The 15,488-nt window shown below is 37.0% G+C and overlaps 1 protein-coding gene across 3 annotated transcripts in view; it reads left to right on the top strand.

The window, feature by feature from the left end:
- LOC115449721 (tyrosine kinase receptor Cad96Ca) overlaps window positions 1-15,488 on the top strand; it is an 88,534-nt gene that overhangs the window by 32,063 nt on the left and 40,983 nt on the right. For all 3 annotated transcript variants that reach the window (XM_037440726.1, XM_037440727.1, XM_037440725.1), the window contains exon 2: window positions 8,324-8,514. In XM_037440726.1, the coding sequence (XP_037296623.1) occupies window positions 8,463-8,514 (52 nt within the window). In that variant the 5' untranslated portion in view covers window positions 8,324-8,462. The remainder of the gene's footprint in view (window positions 1-8,323; window positions 8,515-15,488) is intronic.

Genomic DNA, 15,488 nt, shown 5'->3' with positions numbered 1-15,488 from the left:
GAAAAAAGTTAGTACTGTACAAGACAGATTTCACGAAAAAAACTAACAAATTAAATAAATAACTCTTACATGATTATAATCATGATCTCAAAAATCTACGTGCTTAATAAATGTAATTCATGTAGAGGCGCAACACGCGCACCCACTTTTCACCAGGTGTGTTCCGTCCCATAATGTGATAGGAGGCGAGCCTATCGCCATATCGTGCATAAATTCCAGACTCCGGGCTAATACTGAGCAGAAAAACCTAAATATCAATTTTCTCAAACCGGCATTCGAACCCAGGACCTCAGAGCGCCGTACCGCGCATGCAGTACAACTTCGCCACCGAGGCAGTCATGCATATGACATTCCTGTATTTTTTTTTGTTGTCTCATGGAGTTAAGGTTTGTAGGAGTCTTGGCCCCAGGGCGTTTATAGTTGACGCCAAATTAAAAAAGTTTTAATCATAAGTTATTTGCACGCTCATTCGTTTATTGTCTGGGCGTTGCTGCGTAGGTTTTATCGTATAATGAGATTTTTTGTGTGTGCTTGAATTTAAAGTTTGATATTTGTATATTCTTAGCTTAGATTTATAGTGTTCAATTAAAGATTATAAGATTTTTTATTACTATTTTTATGTCTTGAAAAATTATGTGACTTTCTAAATTATAATAAGTTTGTACGAAGATTAAATACATAATAACATGCGTACTATATGTTTTTTTCCGAATGATGAAACGTGCTTATCGTTCGCCTGATGGTAAGCGATACGACTGCCCTTAAACAGTAGAAACACCATTCAACACCTTGAATTAAAAAGTATTGTTTGGTATACCATTGCACTCGTCATCCTGAAAAATGAGATGTCTTATTATGTCCAGCAGTTACACTGGCTAATGTCCTTCAAACCGGAACACAACAGTGACTACACACTGCTGCTTGGCGGCAGATATAGACATTGCAGTGGTACCTACCCAGGCAGACTCTCACAATGAGAGACCTACTAGTGAACATGTATTAACAGTTATAATTTATGTGACGATATGCAATAAAATATTACCATCTTTCTAACAATTTACCACACATATCAAACAATACAATTTTCGAATTCAATTTTCACTTTTGCTGTATTTGTACGCCCGCGACACTCACAGGAAATAAACTGTGGAATACAAAATATTTGTATTGAGTATTTTGAATTTCACTACTCAAGGGCTTTGAAGTATATTTTGTATTTCAAAAATAGCATGTTATGGATACAAATTCGTATTCCATTCGAATAAGCACAAACTGATTTTCTATTTATTTCTATTTAATACATATCCCACTGGTAGATATAGACCTCTAAGATTGAGGATAATAATAATCAAAAATCAGCAATTTTAAATACGTGTAGAAATAGTTCGTAAGTTTCTCCAAGAAGAAACCGACATTTTTCACTTTCCGTAAAAATGATTCTCACTTGGTTTAGGCTCGTGCCTCTTATTTAAAACCGAAGAATAATTTCTTTGAGAAAACATTATATTTAGAAATAAATATTAAACTTTTATTTGCAAATCACGAACGTGCAACAATGAGGGAACCATTTATTTGTCGCGATTACTTAATAGGTTTAGATGACTTTACATATCTTAAAAATGTTTATGGAATACTTGGGTATATTTCATACCAAACAAGGTTGATATTCGCATAATAATATATAAAATACTTTCCCCTTCAGCCATTGAACGTCTACTGGTGAACACAGGGCTTTTCTAAAGATTTCCGGACTGACTTGTTATAAGAGGCGACTCTCCATTAAATTTATTAATATCACCTTCCTAAAATTATCCGTGTCAATTTGTCGTGATAAGCCATATATCTGCGCTTCATCTCAATGAATAGAAGTTAAATTGACTTTGACATCGTGATATTTACCTCAAAAACCTGCCTAAAGTGTTAAAACGTTAGAAGTGCTTATTCTCAAAATTTGCAATTGAAAAGTGGCATAATTGTGTTGGGAGCCGTTCAAGTATTACGTAACGTAATTTTTGAAGATTTTTGACCCCCCCCCCCATGTTACACGCCGTAACATTTTCCTGTACGACCCCCCCCCCCTCCAAAAGTTATGTAACTCTAAAGTTACAATTTTTTTTAATATTCACAATTATTTTACACACAATACCGGAAAGTCGCTAAAATACCTTTGTTATTGTTTTAAAATACGAAAACCAATGTTACATAACGCTTTGCACAAAACCCTTCCCGCCCCTGTAATGCATCGTAACGTTTTACAGGATCCACCCCCCCCAAATTGCGTTACGTAATACTTGAACGGCCCCTTGCGTCCGTGTTACAACACCGTTCTAGTTCCAGGTTCTAATCCCGCATCGGGCAGTGACGTTAGATTTTTCTGCTTAGTGTCAATCTGGAGCTTGCAATTTTTACCCGATATGGTGATAGGCTCGTCCTCTATCACAACACAAGAGGTAACTAACAATAGGCACATGTTGAATTGTGTGCGCTGGTTGCACCTCTGCATCCCTCTTCGGGGATAAAAAAGTGATGTGTTTTCTGCTTACTTAGACAATTATAATAATAATATCAGCCCTGTATTATACTGTTCCACTGTTAGGCACGGGCCTCCTTTAATACTGAGAGGGATTAGGCTTTAGTCCACCATGCTGGACTAGTGCGGATTGTGGACTTCACACACCATCGAAAATTCCTATAGAGAATTTCTCAAGTGTGCAAGTTTCCTCGCATGATCATCATGACTTCCTTCACCGTCATAGCAAGCGATAATTCACAAAGAAGATACTTAGACAAGTCTACACATATTTCTTCCATATTAATCACAATAAGATCATAACAATAGATACAATCTGTAGCAAGGTTAGTGACATTATGACATCAACATTATTGTCTGATTCACGAGTCAACAATGAGTCGCGGCGCCGTGCGCAGGTTCATAATATCCCGAAGGAATGTATTGTCTTCCTGGGACGATTATACATTCTAAAATACACTGTATTCACTGTATACAGTGGGCAGGGCCCAGAGCTCGTAGAACTGATGGCCGTTGGGGCAGAAAAGTTCTGAAGTGGCGACCACGAACCGGGAGACACAGCGTAGGTAGGCCCCCCACGAGATGGACAGACGACTTGGTGAGGGTCGCCGGAGTCCGATGGATGACGGCGACCCAGAACCATTCCCTATGCCGCTCAATGAGGGAGGCCTATGTTCAGCAGTGGACGATTCCCGGCTGAAATGATGATGAAGTGTTTAAATGCGACTTGAAATTTCGAATATGTTCAATTACTGACTACACCCACATTGTCTTATCCCTGCGTCACCCAAAGGTTATTAGAAAATGCCTCAGGCATGAAATCCATCTGTATACAACTACTGTATACAAAGTTTAAATAAATAAATAACTTTCGTGGTTAACTGTACCCCAGGGAAACACGGAATTCATGATCAATCATTTTCCATCGGTACATATCTCCTAAACAACACGCGAAACAACTTTCCTGATAAGAATTTTAAAAAGCCCATTTCGGCATTCCAAATGCCACACTTTATTTACATAGCAAAACAAATGTGTAGACTGTTCAAACTCAAATTGAGTCCGTGATGTGATTGTCAATGGGAGAATCCGGGTCACGAGACTTGTCCGTTAACGATGATGCAAAAATCAAGAGAGCAATTTACTCTTAGTAAGCACTGCCACTGAAATCAAGGAGAGGACTTTGCGTGATATTTCTCTACGCGATCGAATGAAATGTGGAGATCCGTAGAAGAACGAGAGTCACCAACATAGCCCATCGGATTAGCAAGCTAGTGGCAGTGGGCTTTGCACATAGCTCGCAGAACTGATGGCCGATGGGGCAAGAAGGTTCTGGAGTGGAGGCCGCGAACTGGCAAGCGCGGTGTCGGACGTTCACCCACGAGGTGGACAGATGACCTCATAAAAGTGGCAGGAGGTCGCTGGATGCGGGCCGCTTACAATAGTTCGATCTGGAAAACTTTGGGGGAGGCCCATGTACAGCATTGGACATCCTGCAGCTGATGATGATTAAGCACTGCAAGTATAGAGTGGGTATCAGCCTCTGAAACAAAACGATGATACAGTTTTCTTAGCTATTTAGTGTAGCTTAGTGAAGTTTTAACTGCGAGGTACAGTCAGCCACAAAACTAGCTCAACAAATTCAAAACGTTAAATGCTTCTACACTTTAACTTTACTCTAAATATTATTATTTATTTTTTTGTTTTGATATTTATTTTAGTGAAGAAAAATTTAATGTTGAGAAGGACACAAAAGTTTAAAGGCGATTTGAAATTTGGAAGTTGTTCAAATTAGTTTTTAGCGGTACGAATACCTCTCTAAGTTCTTGAGTTTGAATCCCGGATCGGGCGACGCGACGTAATATTGAGTTTTTATCTAGAATTAGTCCTGTGTACAGGCGTATTCTCAACCCCAATCAAATCCTGCGACAGACATAACAAAAACTATGAACTAGTTACACCTCTGCCTATCTCATCGAGGAAAAAAAGCGTGTCTTCAAAAATTTACACAAGCATTACTAAGTATTCGACTTCGTATTTTTCAAGAACCCTTGAGACGTGGCCAATTGATATTCTGAGATCATTGGTAAGATATTTGCTAACACTCCGAATGAGCGATTAAAATCACTTTCCTTATACCCTTCTGATTTTAATATTTGAAATTGTTAGGCAATAATCTCAGATTATTCACTTATTTGGCACAAGAATGTCTTAACCTCTTATAATTCATAGGTTTTATATCATCAGAAACCTGTTTTATGTGTATGATCCTTATTATCTATATAAAATATGTGAGATGTACCCAACGACATTGTAGCTAGATCTTTAATGAAATAAGATTTATTGTATTTAAAACCTAGATTTTCAATAATTACAATCAAAAAAACCTATTCGTTTGTTAGCTAAATTTGCCTTGAGAGAAGCATAGTAAAATTGGTAAAAGATTAAACATTATTTATGAGGTTACTATTTTTTTCTCGTGGCTTCGCCCGCGTGACGCAGTATATCCGGTATAAAAGTCTTCTATAGGTATATTATACCGAGATGGAAAATAGCAGACGTCCTCCCCAGGAACTCGAAATCAATTTCAAACATTAGAATTTATGTTTTATTCTTACTAGATAAGCTTGAATGTCCTTTGGTAAAAGATTAAATCCTCTGCCATTTCGTCCCGGTGTGTGTATGCCTTTATATATGAACGTATTCTATTAGTAAAAGTATTTTCAGTAACAACGCAGTTGTAACAGAGGTAACCTTTCCAAAGACGCAAAAGATAACGTATAAAATACTTTTAGTATAACCTTTATATCGAAATTTCGTAACACAAGATATCTGCGGTCGCATTCGTTGCAAAATGTAAAGTCCCATGAGTCAGCACCCAGGTAAACAAATTCAAACGAAAAGGTCGGCCTTGACTCCAATACTGATGCTAAATTATTGAGCCTTAGTATCAGATGTGATGACGTAAATGCTTCTTCGATTCTAAGATTTGGTTTTCTTATTTGGCGTTTAATGAAAAAATAATTAGCAATTGAAGTGGTGAACACGACTGCTCTGCCAAGAGTGATACCGACAAAGAATTAGCAATTGATTTTGGAAGAAACCAAAATTGACGGACTCGTAAAATCATTTATGTTAATACAGCTTAAGATTTGCTCAAATTCTAAAATGTAGATAGTTTTACCGTGTTAAACTATAAATCACTCGACGGGCATACAGTGAGATTGAACTCTGAGGGAAACAATCTGCAAAGAGCATTTTCCTTTCTTCGTGCTTATGTTCTTTCGCGCAAAATGCTTTTAAATATAGTTTGGGGGGTGCTAGTGTTTATTGCTAGTCTTCCTCGCTTACCATCAGTGAAGAGTTAGTCAGCTCCATATGAGTTGTTCAGTTCTGTTCTCGCAAGCTCTTGCAGTAATATATTGCCCAAGATCTGCCAGATGCCTTTACGCTAGTGATAACATTTCAATTGTTAATACACATGCGACTTCCCTGGTCTTGCAAGCTTCGAATTTGCAAAAGTGAGCTTGCCGTAATCGTTTACTTCCTTTCTTATCTAAACCTCGCTTAACGTTTCTATAAAAAAGAGTTTGTATTTATTTAAGCGGCGATAGCCTAGTTGGGTGTGGAACGGATTGCCGAGACGAATGTCCGCAGGTTCAAATCCCCAAGGGCACACACCTCTGACTTTTCTAAAAAATTATGTGTGTATTCTTTGTGAATTTATCGTTCGCTTTAACGGTGAAGGAAAACATCGTGAGGAAACCTGCACATCTCAGAAGTTCTCTATAGGAATTTCGAAGGTATGTGAAGTCTACCAATCCGCACTAGGCCAGCGTGGTGGACTAAGGCCTAATCCCTCTCAGTAGTAGAGGAGGCCCGTGCTCAGCAGTGGGCAAGTATATAATACAGGGCTGATATTATTATTATTATTATTTTAGGTATAAAATATGTTACTGTTAAAGATAAGGGTACTCCAACGTTCTTATTAACTTTCTACTATATAAAGTTTCAGTATTCAACATGATGCCGTATTCAGCAAAATTATCCTCAGTTACATTACTGCGGAGAATCTGACTCTTTGATTTATTAGCCCTCGCAAATATTTTGTTAACTGTGATCGTAAATTATCTGTATAAAATGGATTTCACACCAAGTATACGCAGTATATATTTTAAATAAATATGATTTCGGTGTTTTTAATTAAGTTTCATGTTGAGCAAAGACGATATATCTTATTATAGGTTGCAGGCTAAAAGCTAGGCCAAGTTAGTTTGGTTTTGCTCGCAGAGCTGAGATATTTTCATACTTGTGTGTAAGCCGCAAACTAGGACAACTAAATTAAACTATTTTTCGGATTTAATCGCGGTTTTAATATTTTACTTTTCTCGCGACGTTAAAACTGTGATAAAATCCGAAAAATAGTTTAATTTAAATGTCTAACATTCGCGTAAACATAAGAAATCATTATGACAACTAAAGTATGTTTTACGTATAATTTTTTTAGAGATGCGAGTTAAACTAAATTAAGATAGCTTAATTCTTGGTCTGCAGTCAATATCAACGCTGCGCCAGTCACACGATAAAAATGGTGGCAAAAGGACTACATTTCGGTTTCATATATAGAATTTTAGCTTTTTCAACTAATTGCTTACATAATCAATAGTTGACAGACAGCGGTCTAATTTATTCTAATACTAGTTTTCTCTACAGAATCTCATGCAACAATCTTTAACCGGAAAAAAGATGCTTTAAGTTTTTTCATAAAAAGTATCCCTTTATCTGTGTTCGGAATTCCATATTACCACATTCGGCACAGCAACGTATGATAACGTCAATTCCCATAAAACCAAACAACGTCTTATGACGTCTAATACAAATCTGCATTCACTCGCACTATGTTTCCCACCGCCAGCTGCCCATAATAAACTTTAATTCGAATTCTTTTAGCGCAACACGTAAAAGTCTAAAATGTCTAGATCCACAACGTAGTAGAACGGAAATATTGTGTCACATTGTGAACATCTGATTAAGGTGGCGCCGCTCTAGGCCAAACGTGTTAAATCTTCACAAACTTTCCCATTTTTTTTTATGCAATTAAGTAGTTACCTACATCAACAATGTAAACAAGAACATGGGTAGAAACGTGACAATATACAATTAATTTACATTTATGACAGATGTACACATTATTATTTAACATTAATTATAAATAGGTGCTTAAAATTTATTAATTATTGCTACAAATAAAAGTGTCAGTTTTAAAAACTAAGGTAATATTATGTAACTTCAATCTATATTCAATTTATATTGTTAATAATATATCTATGAAATACTATATCGCCTAGTAGGTTATTATTTTTATCTATGTAAAATTGTGCCATCTTTATAATTCAGTGTAGTTTTATTCGGTCAAGCACCGATTAAGAACCGCAGATGCTGTTACTATAAAATTTAAATTGGAATATAAAGTTTGTGTTTTATTATATTTTTATCGGTACGGTATAAGGTATATTTGATCAAATGTGTTTTCAATAAATAATCATTTTGATAAGGCACTATTTGTATCTGAAGATATTATTTCTATCTACATTTTTGTGTCGTTTGAAATTTAAAAAAATTATAATGCTAATATCATTTGGTTTATATAAAAACAGTGACTTGATGTCACCAAAAAAAATCACGTAGAATTGATAACCTTTTTCCTTTCTTCAAGTCGGTTAAAAATATGTAACGTTATCTTTTCAACACATGTTGCCCTTCTACATTTTAATCTTTGAACCTTTGTTACAGATCTCAGCAGCGACTGTGAGCGACAGTAAAGTGTCAACATATGTGTGTGTGAAGTGATGTGTGTGCGTGCAGTGTGTGTCTCACAAATGAGGCGTCGCAGGCTGTGGAACCATCACGCGGCGGCTATACAGTGACATTCATGATGCGTGCGCTTGCGCTGTGGATTTTGGTCTCAGGATGTGTTGTGATTGGTGAGTTTTTGAATACTGCAGTTCGATTTTTAAATTATTGCCTAATACATTGTTTTTATCTGACTTAAATCAGCGTATTTATGAAGGAAGCTACCAGAAATGTATGTCAAAGAATTCTCTAACCAGAATAATGACTATTATAACTACATAAGAGCTCGTGGTATGTTAAGCTCTCGCTCTGGTAATAAATAGTAAAAAGAGCTTGGAATGGTATGAAAAAATCACTCCAAATTCTAAATTTCTCAAAATTACTTCAGATTAAAGCTCTATCACACGTGTCTTTAAACTTTTATCATTTAATACAGGACATATTATTTTATAGCTCTACATTAGTAAAAAAAAAAAACTTTAATACATTAAACTAAAAATTAATATTTTGTGAAACAAATATTATGTGAATTTCGAAAAGTAAACACGAATTTCACTCTATTTTCTAAACATAAAAATCACCGAGTTATTTAATTAACTACTAAGGCACGTCACACAAATTGCCAACAGATGAAACTAATTCAACACGATATAGGAGACTTAATTAAATTATCCAAGAGTAATATATAGGGTCATTTTGACATTGCGTTACTAAATAAAACCACAAACCTATTTACTTGAAAATAACAGTTTACATTAAGTTACTCAATCCGATGTGACATAGTGTAAGTTTAGAACAAATTAGGTAAATATAATAAAAAAGATATAATTTTACACGCCCTAATGTCACAACTAACACTGTACAGTAGCAAAGAGTCTGTATAACTCAATTCCTGCCGGTTTCCCATTCGCAAATTATGCAAAATCTAATTATCATTAAAACGAAATGCAAACTGCATTTATACATATTACCTATAATAAATCATATTGTACTGGGTTCCCTTTAGGAAAAACGTATCCTTCGCCACTGCTACTCTAAGAGAATTCGTCGCAGCGGTAACATCACTCTTTCAATCAGAAATGCATATGCATTCATACTTAGCTACAAAATGGAAAATAATCAGAAAAATAAAACCTTCTGGTTAGAATATTCATCATTAATGATTTTTCGCACAATCTTAGTAGAGGTAAAGACGGATATGTGGCTCAATTTATTAACCCAATTTCAAAATGACTATATAAAAACAGTAATACACAGTTTATTAGAAGAGTAAGTTTTTTTTTTTTTTTTTTTTTTTTTTTTTGATCCTGTCTTACGTTTGTTAGCCTGGCAAGGGCCGGCTTATACAAACACACCGGTCTTGCGGGTGCGTGCTTTAGGCACTGCGAGCCCTTAAGTGACCATGCTGAGGGCGACCCTCTAAAGGGTCACGACCTCGGCTCAGGACGGCCACTGAGAGAGGATGTTTTTGGGGACATCAGCGATTATGGAAGCGCGAAAGGAGCGAAAAACGACCTAACAGTCTAACATGTTTACATCGGCGCCCGGGCCGGAGTTATCAGAAGGGTCGGGAGGACGGGGGACGCGGCGAGGTCCTCGACGGCGAGGACGGAGCAGCGGTCGTGTAGAGTGTTTGAGCTTTTTAAGCAGCTCGTGCTTTCTACGTATTGCCAGAGTTATATCGTCCTCTGGATCTGACAGAACTGAACGCGGTCTTCTCCATTTCGCGCGGTCGAATGGAGTTCATTTTGAATTTAATCGGACTAATGGGTTCGGGTGATTGACCGCCTTATCGAAATAGCGTCTGCTGGCCATGTGCATAAAGTGCCTGATGGTCGGCATATCGGTGTCCACGTGGAGGTTGCTATTGCGAACGTACCACGGGGCACCGAGTGCACGTCTGAGAAATTTGTTTTGTAACACCTGCAGACACTTAAGTCGAGCAGGCGGTATATGCGCGAATACGGGGACGCGTACGTCATGATCGGTCTAACGCACGTAGTAAAGATCCTAATCTTGTTGCGGATAGACATCTTACTTTTTACGGTTTAGGAGCCAGTGGAGCTGGCTCATCGCGAATGCGGCTCGCGCGCGTACCGCATTTACGTGTGGGGCGAAGGTCAAACTCTGATCAAGATACACACCTAGATATTTGACCTTACGGGTCCAAGGGATGATCTGGCCAGACAATCTAACTGAAGCGTTAGGCGCTTCTTTCTTAGGCATCCTATGGAATAGGATAGCTTGGCTTTTGGAGGGGTTGACAGTGATGCGCCATTTGCGAAACCACTCGCCGAGCTGATCGGCGGCGGCCTGCAAAGTGCGCACCACATGTTCCGGCTCTCTACGTGAAGCGTAGATCGCCGTATCGTCCGCGAATAGCGCCAGATGGGCGTCTTTGAATTTAGGAATATCGCTAGTATATAGCGAGAAGAGAAAGGGTGATAGCGCGGAGCCTTGCGGGACTCCGGCCGAGATGGTATGTCTAGAGGAGAGGGTGCCCTCGACGCGATATTTGAAACCGCGATTCGACAAAAATTCTCGAATGATGTGCACGAGATGTGTGGGCACGTTGAGAGTGTACAGCTTGTACAGCAAGCCGTTGTGCCACACTTTGTCGAATGCTTTCTCAACATCGAAGAAGAGAGCACCGGTATAAAATCCTAACTTGAATTTAGAGTAGGCATGCTCCGTGATGCGGAGTATCTGATGCACGCAACTGTGCCTATTACGGAAGCCGAACTGCTCCGGAGGGAGCAGATTGTGAGAATTGGCTACTATTTTGAGACGGTCGAGGACGATCCGCTCATAAAGTTTCCCTATCGTACTAAGGAGGCTAATGGGCCTATAAGAGGCCGGATCTGACGCGGGTTTACCCGGCTTGTGAATCCCTATCACGACTGCTTCTTTCCAGGCCTCAGGAAAGTAGCAGTTCTGGAATGCTGCATTGAGGATGTCAGCAAGAATCTTGACCAGATGCCCCGGTAGCATTTTCAGTAACCTAGTGGGGATACCGTCAGCCCCGGGGGCTTTTCGCCTATTAAAAGAGTAAGTATGTAAAGAAGGAATATACAATACGAAAACACTACCAACTCTAAAGAGGTAGCCAAGGTGTTCATAATAAATTGTCAAGTAGGCCTACCTACTTTGAAAATTTATTGAAAGAATAAGTAAATAATTTTCACATATTAAAGTAAATATTTTTTGTTTTTTTCTTCTCAATCAGATATATTTACGGCTTCAATGAACAACATAATTAAGCCGCTTAGTTGTTTCGAGGCGATAGATTCAGCCAATCTCGATAAAATCTAATTACCCTAGTGACAGGGTACTTAGGCTTAAATTGGTCGTGAGTTCATTCCCCGGGTCAGATAATATAATTTATACTACTATTGCAATTGGTATCAGTATTTGTTACAGTACTAGGTATACACTCATTTGAATTTAACCTACTATACAGTGTGATTTTGACAATACGCCCTTAAATGAAATCACGTACTTATATCCTTTGGTATTAGTATTTGTTACAGTACTAGGTATGCAATAATTTCAATTTAGCCTACAGTGTGATTTTGACAATACATTACTAAATGAAACCACGTAATTATATTCTTGAAAATAAAACTGCAACAAATTACTTGAACCGCAAAGGTAAAGTAATCAAATTGTAACTATCAGACAAAATAAATAGATCAATAAAAGGTAATTTCAATTTCACACGCTCTTTAAACTACCACTGCTCTAAAAGAATTCATCGCAACGGCAACATACTGTCAGTCAAAAAACACGCACACACCATACACGCTACAAAATAATAAAAACAATCAGAACACTAAAACTGGGATTTTTTTATGATAATTTATTCATTGAAAAAAGTTGGAAAAGGCGGCGCGGCGGATAGCGGATGGATGCGGGCTGTTAAAGACCGGGATGGTTGGTTTACTTTAGGTGGGGGGGGGGATACGTTCAGCAGTGGACGGCGACAGGCTCATTGATTGATTTGATTAATGTTTTTTGCACAATGTTGACAAAAGTAAAGACAAACATCTGGTTTCATTTATTAATGCAATGTCAAAATGAACTTGAAGATTTCAGGCGTGAACTTGTACATATTATAAAACAAAGCCCCCCCTGTCTGTCTCTATATAATCGATTTTCTCAAAATCTACTATACGGATTTTTATGTAATTTGCTATGGAGACAGTTTAAGACCCTGGGCTAGGCTACTTGCTATCCTGGGAAGATATAAAGTGGGACTTTTTTCCGGGAAAATTCCTTCACGCTTGCGAAGCCACAATCAAAGCTAGTATATTATATTCATTTCAAAGAATACTATATATAATGAATATAAAAAGGTCGAGAGTTTGGTTATGATTCTATGGTAATTATCGTTAATGTTTTTTTTTGTACGACTCATAAAGTTCCTTGTTATAATTTAAACCATACAAAAAATTCAACGTATTTAAATAAGTTTGTGCAGAAACCAGAACTAATTTGTTATAACGCTATTTAAATGAGTTAAGTTTACGTCACCATTTAAATCGTGAAACTGACAAAATTTTACTTTGTTAAATTACTTCAAAGGGCAGCAGCAAATGTAATTATCAATACTATTTGATTTGCAAATATGTATGAATTTACTTATTGTTCTATGATGTGTATACTGAGGAATGTTAAATAACCATAATATTCTGACCAAATCAAAAATTGGGGCTAAGACAATATATCATCACCATAACAATCATTCTGTTGCAGTCCACTGCTTGTCATAAACCTCTCCCTAGATGCGCCACAGAGGCTGGTCTGCTGCTTACTTAAGGCAAGGTTACTCCAACATGAACACTCAGTCTCCCCACCTCTCTCCCCAACAAGGCTGGTCGGTAATAATAAAGCATTTTCTCTGCGCAACCAAAAAAACGCTTAGGACTTTGTCCCTGATCTAATGCCTTTGTCATAGCAAACAGACCTTGTAAATATGAATTAATTATAATGTGTTTATAAAATGGCTAATCAGAATTCCTGGTAGGTATTAAGGTCAATATCGACTGATGCATCATTTGCCGGCGTCTGGAATGATAACAAGATGGCCCGTGACATACTTTGTCATAAATATTATTAGTTACTAGTTTTCTCGACAAACGTTGTCCCGTCAGCGCGCATTCTGTCAATCGCTGACAATTATTTCAAACTATTGAGTTATATAAAATCATATTTTCGTTAAGTTTTCTATAAATTTTCTAATCTTCTGCGCAATTTTTTGAATTTTTTCTTTCATAAGAACCTTTTCCTGACAATAACAAACACAACAAAATAAATATTGAAATCGGTCCAGCCGTTCACGCGTGATGGCGTGACCAAGGGAAATAGGGATTCATATTTATACATATAGATCTGTAGTTTGCGGCTTCGATGGAATGGACAATATTCCCCGGAATAAAAGTAGTCATTTGTTGGTATATAAAAGAACCTATAAGTTAATCCAGAATACGGTCTACACGTATGTCAAATTTCATTCAAATCCATTCAGTAATTTTTCAAGTCTACTTTTAAAAACATCCAAACAGTTTCACAGATATTCATGTTTATAATATTAGTAACAATAAGATTAATACTGTCAATAATTTAGTATTCTGACTTTTCTAAAATTATGTGTGTAGTCTTTGTGAATTAGTGTTTGTTCGTTGTGTGTTAATTCGTTTGTTTTAACGGAGAAGAAAAACATCGTGAGGAAACCTGCGTACCTGAGAAGTTCTTTATAGGAATTTTGAGGGTGTGTGAAGTCTACCAATCCGCACTAGGCCAGGGTGGTGGACTATCCTTCTCAATAGTAGTAAAGGCCCGTGACCAGCAGTGTCAGTATATATTATTAGTTTTTCTAACACCACATAACAAACTTTTGAACTTAAACATCTGAGGATTATAAACTTATGGTCTTATTTAATTTGTTCAAAGTTTGCAACTGATACTCAAATGTATTGCGCACTATATGCTGTTAGAAGGATAATAACATTTAAGTTGTAGCGGTTAGGAGTATAATATTTAGCATATTGTATAATCCAGATCTCAAATATGGCTCAGCACTTAGGTCTATAAGACAAACTTTGAATTAAGCCTAAGCCCGAGTCAAAAATAGTTCTAATTAGACTTATAAATATTAGTCATTGAAATAAAACTAGTTATCGGATTTGATAGCGGTTTTTTATATTTTATTTTTCTCCCTCGAAGCCTTTTTTTATTGTGTAATAATAAAACGAAGGGAGATATTGTAACGTTGATTTTTTGGACGATATACACCTCAGCCCGGTCCGTAACCAAGATGGCTGCAAAGCCTTTGAAACGTCAGGAGAAAATGAAAAAATAAGAAATCGCAATAAAATCCGAAAACTGCTTTTATTTCGACGTCTAACATTCGCTTAAACATAAAGAATCCTTATTAGTCATTAACTTAATGGGACAAATGAAGACGAAAAAACACGCCAAAAGTAAATAAATTAAATAAAAAAATTAGGAGAAACCAATAACCAAAACATTTTTCACGACCAATATTTCGACGGTCCCTACGCAAAGTATTGAAATTGCAAATTGCCGTATACCCTCGATTTAGTGCAATTGTGGTTTATGTTTTGTGTTTGTATTCATTCATAAAATTAGATATCAAATAAATTTCGCAGTGTCAAGAAACACAAAGTGAAACAGACATTTTCATCTCAAGGTGCATTTGTTTGCTGATTTTCGAGAAAGCGACCGCAAGGCAAAAAACATTTTATTTTAAGACTTGTTACATAAAGTTTTGCAACATGTGTTACTATCTCTTTTTATAGAAACTTGACTGAGTTTTTGTGTTCGACTTGCTAAATATTTTGAAAGCCGACGCCACAAGAACTGGATTTACTTCACTGTCGAAGATAGATATCTAAAGATATCCTGATCGAAAGAATTTCTACTACTCATAAACACATACGATTCCAGAAGAATCATGGTTGACCGCCGAAATTATAAAAGAAGAATAGAGGTTAGGAGATCGAGGATCGTTAGGGCATGTAAATAAATGTTAATAACTCTAAATATATACTATAGACTCTATAGTGCTGTACTGTCACTTAAA

This window comes from Manduca sexta, chromosome 20 (assembly GCF_014839805.1).
Source record: "Manduca sexta isolate Smith_Timp_Sample1 chromosome 20, JHU_Msex_v1.0, whole genome shotgun sequence".
NCBI classification, from domain to species: domain Eukaryota; kingdom Metazoa; phylum Arthropoda; class Insecta; order Lepidoptera; family Sphingidae; genus Manduca; species Manduca sexta.
Note: the sequence above shows the minus strand (reverse complement) of the source record. Positions and strands in the feature narration are given on the sequence as shown.